General features: G+C 37.0%; 1 protein-coding gene across 2 annotated transcripts in view; it reads right to left on the reverse strand.

The window, feature by feature from the left end:
* DMD (dystrophin) overlaps positions 1-13,695 on the reverse strand; it is a 1,630,689-nt gene that overhangs the window by 1,292,953 nt on the left and 324,041 nt on the right. For both annotated transcript variants that reach the window (XM_047076051.1, XM_047076052.1), the window contains exon 21: positions 3,527-3,697. In XM_047076051.1, the coding sequence (XP_046932007.1) occupies positions 3,527-3,697 (171 nt within the window). The remainder of the gene's footprint in view (positions 1-3,526; positions 3,698-13,695) is intronic.

The raw sequence follows: 13,695 nt of genomic DNA on the forward strand, positions 1-13,695 counted from the left end.
TTACTGAATCAGAACTTATGAGGTGGGGCCTAAAAGTCTGTGTCTGAACAAGTCCTTTAGGTGAACGTGATGCTCACTCAGTTGTAAGAATCACAGTTCTAGTCTGTTACACATACGACAACAGTAAATACATCTTTGTAATTCTGGGAAGCACAAGGACTGGGGTTACGAAAGTGTAGTTAAAAAAATATATAAAGAAGAAAACGTTGAAAGTGAAATATCAGAGATTTTTTTAAAGGTTTAATATAAAGTTTTACCATTTAGACACTGTAGAACTCCAAAAGAATTTTGAAGTCAGGTGTTGTTTATCAAACACTCCCCTAGGTTCTTTTATGTTAATTAAAAGGTTTTATTTATAGGGGTGAAAAGAAGTTACGAAAACAGCACTATCATTTTCATTAAAGCACAGGAAATAGCATAAATACACGGAAGGACATCTCCACTTTTTCCCTGAGTAAATTAGGGAGAGACGTCTGAGTAGGTCTGCCAGTCTCTTTTGACAATGAAGACAAATGTGCTCTCAATGTGAGCACAGGAGGAAGACCGGACAAGGTACCATCACTACCCTCTAACTAGTGAAACAGACCTGAAGGGATTACCTTGATTGGCAGGCAAAAAAAAAAAAAAAAAAAAAGCAAACAAACGAGAAAATGCATCTTCTTCTTGCCAACTCCCTTGGCTGTTGTTGTCATAGGCTGCCCAAGCGTTTCCTCTTTCCAGTATCAGCCCCATACTGGACCGATGTGGTAGCTAGATCAGTTATTTCAACAAGTAAATCAAAGTGGACTAATTGGGTTTCTCATATCGAGAACTGTGTGTAAAAGTTTTAAATATCACACAGTCTGCTCTGTAGCACTGGAAAAAAAAAAAGGATCTGGTTAGCCAGATAGGCAAACTGTTCAAGGGGAGAGGGAAGAGGGCCAAAAGAGGGACAGAGACAAAGAAAGGAACTGGGAGAAGTACAGCAGCTGCACACAAGCTCACTGCTGATTATCTACTTAGGGATCTGGGGCAGTGGCTACATAATATTAGAGGAGACTGTGGAAACAGCCAGGAGGGGATTGAAATGTGAGAGGAAAGCCAACAGGGATGCACATGACTTGAAAAGTAAACAAAACAAAAGAAAAAACGATGTCTTGGAATCGCTTGGGATGGGATGGCATGGGTGGGAATTAAATATATTCTTTACTCTTAGTTCTCCCACAGATAAAGCCTGTGACTATGACTACATTATTAACCTACGTGAAGATTTCAGTTTTTGGATCACCAGAGGCCAAGTGTGGACTCTTTTGCTTCCAAAGAATCTTCTAGCTCTCACCATCTATAATGATATAATTTCCCTAAGAGTGACCTCCCCACAGTCAAATTTAAAATCATTACAGTCTCTTGTTTGAAGGCTTACAATGGGTTTCCCCTTTCACTTTTCACGAAAACTCCCCCAAACCCTACTAAATTCCTGTATCAGCAGTTATCTACCAAACCCCTCAAAATCATCTCAGGTCATTTATCTTGTTTTACTCTCTTCAGGCTGGCAGGCTTCTTTCTCTTCCCAATGAGACTTAAGGTCTTTGTAGGAGCTCTTACCTCTGATTGGAATGTGCTTCTATGAGGTTTTTTAAGGCTTTTTCTTAGGATTCATATCTCAGACTAAAGATAATGTCTCACAAATTCCCTACATGTCAAACCTTTCTAAAATACCATTTCACCACCTGCAAGTCCCACCTAAACCCAATTATTTTTTTATTTCACAATCTTGCTTCATGTTTTAGGCAAATTACCATGATCTCAAAAGAGTTTATTTCTCCATTCAATGCCTGCTCTCCTTCCACTAGAACATAAGTTCCAAGTCAGGTCACTTTTATGTCTTAGTCACCACCATGTTCATTGTCTAAAATGGTATTTGGCACATAGTAAGTATGCGATTAATGTTTTTTTTGCTTATATGAATAAGTGATACGTAGTATTATTAGATTAGAACAATTTTGTAGCTTTTAATACCCTGAAAACTATCACCGTTTACCCAAATATAGTCTTATATCCTTATATGTTTTAATTTTACTTTGTACATGTGACAAAAACTACATAATCTAGTGATATTTAAACATATCAGTTGTGATGTATTTTCTACCTATAATAACTATTCACCGAATTATATAAATTATATAATAAAGTATATGTAATTAATTTCTTACCATGCAACATCGATGACAATAATAACGGTAATAATAATTATTTTGTTATGGGTGTCTATTTTTTGCCTGACATTGCTTGAGAACTTTCCTATTTCATCTTTATAATAGTACTGACTAGCAGGCACTTTGATACCTAGTCCACAAATGAGGGGGTCAAGCCCATTGGGTTTAGGAAACTCAACCATGTTTACCAACAGTTGGCAAGGGAAAAAAACAGATTTTAAACACAAGTGTCTGTCTCCATAATGATTTTTTTTTGTCATGAGGCCATGAGCCAAGTATTTATTAATATTTAATGCAGGATCATGTGGTTAAATGATGTGTTACTGCTACTACAGAAAGATAACAATTATCATTATAGTTACAAATCACTGGAGGCCCACTCTGAGTCAGGCAATTTACTTACATGCAAGTTTCAACTCTCAGTACATACATTCACATTAGAAAATGACATGGTGGAAGACTCTAAAATACAGAGAACAAACCGGGGATTGCTAGATAGGGTGTTGGTGGGGGGATGGGCTAATGGGTGACAGGTATTAAGAAGGGCGTTTGTTGGGATGAGCACTGTGTATTGTATGTAAAGTGACAAATCACTGGGTTCTACTCCTGTAACAAATACTGCACTGTATGTTAACTAACTGAAATCTATATAGATAAATTTAAAACTAAAAAAATCATATGTATGTAAAACTTTAAAATTAAAAAAAAAAAGAAACGAAAATGACATGGTGCAGACATGACAAAGTAGAGATCTCTGAGTTTTCCAAGGCCACTGCATAGATTCTACTTCAGGCCTCACTTCCCAGTCCCTGCTACATACTACTTTCCCTGGTCCCAAATCAACATAAATTTTTATGCTACTGTTTCAGAAGAAGTCCATGTAAACTCAGTGCTTTTTATTCACATTAAAAGCCATCTGTTAAAGTACTTAGTATCCAAATTCTTAGAACCCCCCTTTAAAAATTAACACAGGTTGTTAACTACATTTTCAACTGTCACTGCATTAAGACTTGATATATTTTCAATTTGAATTTTCATCACTGGAAACAGCTAATGTGACAAGCTGATTCCAATATCTTAATACTATATAATTTCATGGGGAAAATGTTCCTTACAGTGATAGCCAATATTTATATTTTGACCACAATGCATTAAAAGAAATAAATGTTTCAGAATCCATAATGTGTACCGAACTTGAAGCTGAATTCATTAAAAATAAACCTCCACTACTAAGCCAAGAAAAGAACAGACAGTGCAGAATCACAATGTTAAGCAATGTTGTGTCTTTCTTTTTTTTCTTTCTTTGTTTCATTTTACTTGGTTTATTTTACCTTCATCTCTTCAACCGCAGTCTGTAATTCGTCTGGGGTTTTATATTCAAAATCTCTCTCTAGGTATTCTTCTTCAGCTTGCGTCATCCATTCGTGCATCTCTGACAGATCTTTCTGAAGACTTACAGTTTTATCCAAACCTCCCTTTAAAGCTTCCTTTCTGGCATAGACCTTCCATAAAACAAAGCAACAAGCAAAGCATGAATATGGAAAGTCACAAAACATTGTCATTATATTATTACTCAACAGTCTGTAAATAACTGAAAGTTTAGATAGAAAAGATGAAGTAACGAGTAAAAAAGCTTACATGAATGAGGAAATAACTCATGGCGATTGGTTATACTTAATTTCACATTAGTGTTAAAATAAGATATAGCCATTTACTTGGCATACGTAATAAAATGAACATATTCCCCCTCTGACTATAATTTAGCTGTGTGTGGGGCGATGCTTTTCTGTGAATGAAGAATAGAGAAAAAGACTTTTTCATAATATGTCTCAGTTGGATACATAAATTTATTGGCACAGTTTCTAATGTTCATAAATCTGAGTCTACTCTTCCACTGTATTTTTTAATTTTTTTTTACTCTTCCACTTTAAAGCATGAATCATACAAAACTCAGTGTACAAAAGGGGGTATGAATAATTGTAAATATTTATGCCCCCAACATGGAAGTACCCAAATATACAAAACAGTAACATACATAAAGAAACTCATTGATAATAATACAATAACAGTAGGGGACTTTAACAACGCTCTTAGATCATCTATGCAGAAAATCAACAAGGAAACTAGGGCTTTGAATGACACACTGGACAAGATGGATTTAACAGATATATTCAGAACATTCCATCCTAGAACAGCAGAATACACATTCTTTTCAAGTGCACATGGGACACTCTCCAGAATAGAACACATACTAGGTCAGAAATCTGGCCTCAACAAATACCAAAACACTGCGCCCATACCATGTATATTTTCTGACCACAAAGCTATGAAATTTGGGGTATGTGGGTGGCTCAGTCAGTTAAGCATCCAACTCTTGACTTCAGCTCAGGTTATGATCTCATGGGTTTGTGGGTTCAAGCCCTGCATCAGACTCCATGCTGGCAGTGTGGAGCCTGCTTGGGACTTTCTCCTTCCCTCTCTCTCTTTGCCCCTTCCCCACTTGTGCTCTCCTTCACTCTCAAAATATAAATAAATAAATAATTTGTTAAAAAAGCAATGAAACTTGAAGTCAACCACAAGAAAAAATTTGGAAAGACCAAAAATACATGGAGGTTAAAGAATATCCTGCTAAAGAATGAATGGGCTAACTGAGAAATTAAAGAAGACAGGAAAAAAATACATAGAAATAAATGAAAATGAAAACACAATGATCCAAAACCTTTGGGATGCAGCCAAAGCAGTCATAAGAGGCAAGTATTTTAGCAATACTAGCGTACCTCAAAAGGTAAGAAAAATCTCAAATACACAACCTAACCTTACACTTAATGGAGCTAAGGAAAGAACAAATGAAGCCTAAAGCAAGAAGAAGGGAAATAATAAAGATAAGAGCAGAAACAAATGGTATAGAAACAAAAAAAAAATCCCATAGAACAGATCAATGAAATTAGGATCTGGTTCTATGAAAGAAATAATAAGATTGATAACCCCCTAGGCAAACTTATCAAAAAGAAAAGAGAAAGGACTCCAAATCACGAATGAGAAAGGAAAAATCACACCACAGAAATACAAAGTGGCATGAACACTGTTCATTTCAGCTTTGAAGGTAGCAACATATTAGAAACAAATCCAAATGTGCTTCCACGGAGAGTAAGTTAAATAAATTGTGAGATACACACACACACACACACACACACACACAAATAGGATACTATCTAGCACCAATACATCTGTACTGAAGTGAAAGTTGTTCAGTATATAATTTCAAGATTAAAAAGCAGGTTGCAAAACATTATGTGTGGTAATAGGAGACTTGTGATTTTAAATCTTCATAGATTCCTGAGGTACTAATTTTTAGAGAAGAATGTATTACTTATTAACCAGAAAAACAGAAAACTTTAAATATCTAAAATAAAATTGTGAATGCTAATCACTTGTTACAAAGTACCCTGTTGTACCACACTGAGGGTAAAATTTTAATTTTGTACTAGAATGATTATATATTGTGCCTCTTTTACTTAAAAAAAGGAACTCTACTCCAATGTCGTCAATTCTTACCCGTGAAATTAAGTAGAGTTCTATCTTTCAAGTAATGTAATTTTAATTGAACAGTCTTAACATATAATTGATAATTTTAGTATAATAACACTTTCATGTAATCTACCAAATACTAAATATGTGCAGAACCATATTAATTTTCCTTATTCTTTACAACCATCTTAATCCTAATATAATGATATTAAAACAACTTTCAGTTCTTTACTCTCCTTGGTGATCCACTGAAATGTAAATAATTGCTTCACTGTGACACAGCTAGAACAGTATGCCTAACAGTTATACTAATTAAAGTATAAAGACTATTTACATAATCAATGAGCCTATAATCAGTGTAAGTAAACAGGTTGCTCAATTTCTACTTAGATCGTCTGCTATAATCTTTTCAGGCAGTTGGCAAAGTGACAATATTAGAATGACTAATGGAACTTAGCCAAAGACTTATAGTAAAAACAAACAAACAAACAACAAACATACACACACACACACACACACATGCTATTAAACTAAACCAGAAGACAGGAATCAGGACTGATTTTTTTTTTTTTTTTTAAGGAAAACCAGGCAGGAAGTCATTCTGAGGTGACAGCACAAATGTACTGGAAAGAACATCAGCTTTGGAATCAGGATACCTGGACTCAATCGGTAGCAAGTTAAGTGAACCTGAAGACAACACCTCATTTTTCTTTATCTCTGCTCTATAACTAATCTAACAGTTGGACCACACGATTTCCAAGGTCTTTTCAAAGCTTAACATTCCATAGTTCTATGCCTGATCAGACAGAGATATTAATTTTTTTGTTTCATATTTTAGAAGGATCTATAAAAAGGTATAGGCAATTTTTCCCTTACCTTTGTCATACTAGTAATGCAAACATTCTAGCCTGAAAGTGTGCAATCTACCCCCACAGTTTAAGATGACGTTGCCACAACTAAGTACAGAACAGAAAGTTCTTCATGTTTCCTGTTCTAGAATTCCTGAACGCAACATTCAGCATTGCCCTTCCTCACTTCACTACCTGCCCTCCACCCCCGGCTCTATTTACATACAATTGACATATAACCCTTTATAAGTTTAAGGTATGCAATGTGATGATTTTATAAATATACATACTGTGAAACAATTACCACAATAGGATTAGTTAACACTTCCATTACCTCACATGATTCCCATTTTTTTTTTCTTTTCGTGGTAAGAACATTTAAGATCCACTCTCTTACCAACTTACAAGCATATAATGCAGTATTGTTAACTTTAGTTACCTGGCTATACATTAGATCTCAAGAACTTATTCAGTGTATAACTAGAAGTTTATAACATTAGATTGAAATCTCTCCATTTGCCCCACCCCCAGCCCTGACAACCACCACCAGTACTCTATTCTACAGTTCACCTTTTTTAGATTCCTCATAGAAAATTATACACTATTAGGTCTTCTCTGACTCATTTCACGTAGCACAATGCCCTCAAAGTTCATCCAAGTTTTTGCAAAGTGCACGATTTCCTTTCTCATGTCTGAATAATACTCCATTGTAGGTATATATGTAATTACGTATGTACGTGTATACACACACATATATGTATATGTACACCATATCTTCTTTATACAGTCATCCAGTGCTGAACATTAAGGTTGTTCCAGATCTTGACTTTTGTGAATAATACTGTAACGAACGTGGGGGTGCAGATACCTCTTTGAGATTCTGATTTCATTTCCGTTGGAACTATATGCAGAAGTGGGACTGCTGGATAAGATAGCTCTAGTTTTAATTTTTTTGAGGAATCTCCATATTGTTTTCCATAGTGGTCACACCAATTTACATCCCCATCAACAGTGCACGAGGGTTCCTGTTTTTCCACATGCTCATCAACACTGGCTCTCTCTTGCCTTTTTTGATGACAGCCATTCTAACAGATGTGAGGTCATGTTTCACTGTGGTTTTGATTTGCATTTCCCTGATTAGGGATGCTGACCATTTTTTCATGTAACTTTTGGCCATTTGTATGTCTTCTTTGGAAAGAGCATCTATTCCGTTTCTCTCCCCATTTTTAAACCAGATTGTGTTTTGCTGAGTTGTACAAGTTCCTTGTATATTTTAGCTAATGACCCCTTATCAGATACACGGTTTGAAAATATTTCCTCCCATTCTGTAGGCTATCTTTTAAATTTGCTGATCGTTACTTTTGAGGTGCAGATGCTTTTCAGTTTGATATAGTTCCATTTATTTTTCTTTTGGTGCTTGTGTGTTGGTGTCATATCCAAAAATCCCTGCCAAGATAAACGTCAAAGAACTTTCTCCCTGCGTTTTCCTCTAAGGGTTTCATGGTTTCAGGTATTTTAAGTCTTTAACACATCTTGTCTTAATTTTTGTGGTGTGAGTTACAAATCTAATCAGATTCTTCTGTGTGTGATTATCCAGTTTTCCAAATACCACTTATTGAAGAGATCTTATCCTTTTCCTGTTGAGTAAGTCTGACTCCTTCATCAAATATTAGCTGACTGTATACATGAAGGTTTATTTCTGGGTGGTCAATTCTCTTCCACTTCTTTATGTGTCTATTTTGACACCAATGCCATACTGTTTCTATTGGGAGAGCCTTGTAATATAGTTTGAAATGAGAAGTATGATGCCTCTGTCGTTCTTTCTCAGGATGGCTTTGGTCATTTGGGGTCTTTTGAGGTTCCACACAAATTTTAGGACAGTTTGTTCTATTTCTGAGAAAAATGTCATTGGATTTTTTTTAATTAATGTTTATTTATTTTTGAGGGGGGGGTGCAGAGAGACAGAGACAGAGAGACAATCCAAAGAAGGCTTTAGGCTCTGAGTTGTCAGTACAGAGCCTGACACAGGGCTCAAACTCACAAACCACAAGATCAGGACCCAAGCCGAAGTCGGATGCTCAACCGAGCCAGTGAGGTGCCCCTGTCATCAGAGTTTTAATAGGGATTGCAATGACTCTATAAATGGCTTTGGGTAGGATGAACATTTTAACAATATTAAGTCTTCTGACCCATGAACACAGGATATCTTTCCATTTATTTGTATTTTCTTCAATTTCTTTAATCAAATCCTATAGTTTTCGTAGTATAGATCTTTCACCTCCTTGGTTAAGCTTGTTCCTTTTGTTTTTGATACTATCACAAACAGGATTGTTTTATTTCTTTTTCAAACATTTTGTTGTTAGTGTATAGAAATATAACTGATTTCCATATAGTTCTATACAATGATTTTGTATACTGCAACTTGACTGAATTTGTTTATTAATTACAACAGTATTTTGGTGGAGTCTTCATGACTTTCTATATATAAGAACACATCACCTAAAAATAGACAGTTTTATTTATTCCCTTCTGATTTGGATGCCTTTCTTTTTCTTTCCTAACTATGTTGGCTAGGATTTCCAGTACTGTGTTAAACAGGAGTGGTAAGAGTGGGCACCCTCATCTTGCTCCTGATCTTCGAGAAAAAGCTTTCTGCTTTGCACTACTCAGTAGGACCCTGGCTGAAAAACTGTCATATATGGTTTCTATTATGTTCTGGGGCATTCCTTTTATACTGAATTTATTAAGTTTTTTCATGAAAGTTTGTTGAACTTTGTCAATTGTGTCAAAATTTTTTTCTGCATCTATTTAGATATTTTTTTAATCTTTCATTCTATTAATGCAGTATATCACAGCATGTAGTATATTTTCATATATTTTCATGTTACCAATTAACATCCTTTAATTTCAGCTTGATCTCCTTTCAGCAGGTGTTCTAAGGCAGGCCTAGTGGTAATGAACTTTCTCAAATTTTGTATGTCTGTCAAAGCCTTTATCTCTTCTTCATTTTTGAAAGACTACTTTGCCAGACAGTGTATTATTGGTTAGCATTTTTTTCTTTTTATTAAAGTTTGTTTATTTGAAAGAGAGATCACAGTAGGAGAGGGGCAGAGAGAGGGAGGGAGACAGAAAGAATCCCAACCAGGCTCCACACTGTGAGCACAGAACCTGACAGACGTGGGGCTCAAACACATGAACTGCAAGATTATGACCTGAGCTGAATGAAGGTGGATGCTTAACGAAATGAGCCACCCCGGGGCTCCAGCAATTTTTTTCTTTCATCACTTTAAATGTATCTTCCCAATATCTCCTGGCCTGTAAGGTTTTGGCTGAGAAATCGGAAGAAAATCTTATGACGTTCCCTTGTAGGCAAAAAATGTGAAAATAAGTACAGGGAACCTAATTTAAAATGGAGTCAGGAAGACCTGAAGAGAAAGCTGTCACAAATGTACCACCCCCCTTGCAGCCTACATAACCATCAGGAAGAAGGAAGCTCTCTTCTTACCCCAGGAACAATATGCTAACTAATGCCTATAGTCAAGGAGAAACCGCTACAACCTTAAACTCTGTTCTTCTCCAAAAACCTTTTGTTCAAAACAACCTTCCCCAATTTCTCCCTAAAACCTATTAGCAGCTGACCTTGCTTTTGTCTCTTCAGACTTGCTATGGTTTGCCATAGTTTAATTGTCCCAAATTGCATCTCCTCTACTATTCCCAAATAAACTCATTTTGCTAAAAAAAAAGGGGGGGGACTAATTTATTTTTAATGTCTCTTGGGGAATATGTTTTTGAGTTGAATTTTTTTGGTGGCCTATAAGCCTCCAGAATTTAGATGGTCAAATCTCTTTCCAGATTTGAAAAGCTTGCAGCCATAATTTCCATAAATAAGTTCTCTGCCCCCTTCAACTTGATCCATTCTACTGCTAATGCTCTTTATTACATTTTCCATTTCTTTCATTGTATTCTTCAGCTCTCAGATTTGTGTATTTTTATGATTTGTTTCTTTTTTTAAAAAATTTCATTTTGTTCATTTATTACTTTCTTAATCTAATTGAATAGTCTTTATTTTCCTACAGCTCATTGAGTTTCCTTTGAAAAACTATTTTGAAGTATTTATCAGATAAGCTGCAGATATCCTTATCTTTGAGATTGGTTACTGGAAAATTATTATGATCCTTTGGTGGTGTCGTGATTCCTTGACTGTCCATGTGCCTTGAAGCGTGGCAACACTGTCTTTGCATTCACAGTAAAAGTCAGCTCCTCCAGTCTTTACTATCTGCCTTCAGAAGATAAATACCTTCTGTCAACCTTGTTAGGGATTCTGAGGCTATCTGAGGCTTCTATGAATATGAATGTTCCACAATTCTTGTTCCCTACTGTGGGAGAATTCTTACCCTTATATGGCTTCCCTTCATCCTGCAAAAACCATACTAGGTATTGACAGCCTCCCTTTTGCTTTCCCGAGAGTGGGGCTAAATGTTCAGGTGTGTGGTCTCTCCAAGACTTGCAGATTTAGACCAACCTTCTGTGGATGCTCATTAGCATCCTACAAAAGCTCACCCTTGTCACCAGCCAGAGTATGCACAGGGAGCCAGCCAAAGGGTCGGGATGCAAGTGGGTGTGGCATGAAGGGCAGTCGTGATGCTGTGGGAAGTTGGAGAAAACACTGACCCCAGTGGCTGGTAGGCAGAACTCCTGATGGAGTCAGTGATATTCTTACGATCCATGTACTTGTAATACAGTTTCCAGCCCTGGTTGCTGTTCTCCCAGCTGCTCACTACCCCAAACTGGTGGAGCTCTGTACTGTGGATGAAGGACAGAGAAATGTTCCTCTTTGTTTAACACCCCCGCATGGCTGTGAAGCTGGGCACTCACTCACATGGTCTCACTTTTCTGCACAGGAGAAACCAGGGTTCTGGTAAGAGCTCTCTTGGCACTGACCTGTGTCATCTTGGAGAAGGAATGATGCAGGTAAAGTCAGACCTTTCCTCAAACCTCTCCAATGCATCCAGTCTCAGATTTTTTTGGTTTCAACAGTATATTTGATCTTCTCCACTTGACTCTTGGACCTACAAAGTGGCTCCACTTTCTGTGGGTGGTTTTCTAAGTCAGTGTTCTCCAGGGGCTATCAGACCATGGCTGAAAATGGCTGGAGAAGGTTCATGGACTACTGCAAGGTCAACAGGCAGTAGACCCTATGGAGAGGGTGAGAATCCTCCCAAATACCTTGGCATATGGTGCTGGATCATACACCATCCACAAAGGCACAGGGAGACAAGAAGACTTGACTTAAGAGTTTGGGCTTGGATACATGGAAAGATGAAGTTTCATTTATTCTTCCAGGGTGACTACTAGAATAGGAAACTGAGGAGTATATAAGGAATTTGGGTCACATGTTAGATTTAATGTATCTATTCATCAATACAGAGGTATTGAGTCAGAAGATGGATATACAGATCTAGGATTTAGGAAAAAGTCCAAATTATAACAAAATTGTGGAAGCAATAACTTACACATAGCATTTAAAGCCGTAAAGCTGAATGAGTTTACCTAGAGATTTAGTGGTGATAAGGCACAGAAAAAGTCCAAAGATGGAGCGCTAGAATGATTTCAAGTTTAGAGGTCAAGGCAAAGGAACCACTAAAGGTATTTATAGTGGTCATGGAAACTGAAGGCAGACTAAGAAAGAACCAAGAGAAAAAGATGATAGAGAAGCCAATCAAACAAAGATAAAGAGTAAATAATGGATTTAATGATGTGAATTCACTAGTGACTGTGACAAAAATTGCTTCAGTGAGTGGTGAGGATGAAAACTTGATTAGGGGGCATTCAAGACAGAACAGGACGAGTGGTATGGAAAGAGTTTCTGTAAAGAACAAAAATGGAGAAGTGGCTGGAGGGAATGTGAAGCAAAGGTTTTTGTTTGTTTGTTTGTTTGTTTGTTTGTTTTAGACTTTATTTTTATGTAATCTCTACACCCAATGTGGGGCTAGAACTTACAACCCCAAGATCAAGAGTCACACATTTCACTGACTGATCCAGCCAGGCACCCCAAGGGGGTGTCTTTTTTAATGATAGGAAACATTACAGAATAATTTCCTACTGATGGAAATGATCTAGTAGAGGAAAGAAATACATTTTTTTCTTTAAAAGTTTATTTATTAATTTTGAGAGAGAGAGAGAGAGAGAGCGCGTGAGAGTGAGCATTCAAGCGGGGTAGGGGCTAACAGAGAGGGAGAGAGTGAGATTTCCAAGCAGGCTCCACAGTCTCATTGCAGAGCCCAATGCGGGGTTTGAGATCACGAACCACAAGTTCATGACGTAAGTCAAAAATCAAGAGGCAGACACTTACCCGACTAAGCCACCTACACACCCTGAAATATACTGCTGATGTAGGTGGTAGGGGATGTTTAACAGGTGACTTAATGTCTGTGCTGAAAAAAGAGGATGGTATGCAACATATAAGTGGAAAGGCTCGTCTTACATAGGAGTATACACAGGTCACTCATGTTAACAATGGGAAAACAGAGTCGTTAACTAACGTGCAAGTCAGTGGGAGAAGATGCAAGCTCCCTTCTAAATGTTTCTATTTTTTTCATTGAAACACAAAGCTAGTTAACTGCCATACAGGAAGGAGAGAAGAAGAACTGGCAGAGATCTGCAAAAAGAAATTTGTGAAATACTCATCAAAGGGGTGGGGCTGTGAATGGATATGAATAATGCAGTAAGGTTACCGATAAGCACCAAGGGCCTATTTGAAGTTTGCACTCATGATTTCCAAATGAGACTAGCCAGTTATGATACGTGTTTTCCTCCAGCCATGTTCATCCTTCCCGGTACTGGCACAGCATCAACTGAAAAGTGGATCTGATCTGACCTTATATCCATGTAGGATACTGTCACATGGATATAATATAGAAAGACAGAAGAGGACAAGAGAGTTGAGGGAAAACACAAGGAGTGCTTTTAATGATGGATTATAGAATCAACTTTGAGTAAGGAATGGCCAAGACAAGATTAAATGCTTTTCTAATGAGAAGCTGGTAAGATCACTGCATTATGCATTCCATTAGGAAGGAAGAATTTTTGAGGTTGGATTACTGAGGGAATGAGCTGGAAATTAA

This window comes from Lynx rufus, unplaced genomic scaffold (assembly GCF_022079265.1).
Source record: "Lynx rufus isolate CCGP_SWC_20201006 ecotype Redwood Valley unplaced genomic scaffold, mLynRuf1.p SCAF_14, whole genome shotgun sequence".
NCBI classification, from domain to species: Eukaryota; Metazoa; Chordata; class Mammalia; order Carnivora; family Felidae; genus Lynx; species Lynx rufus.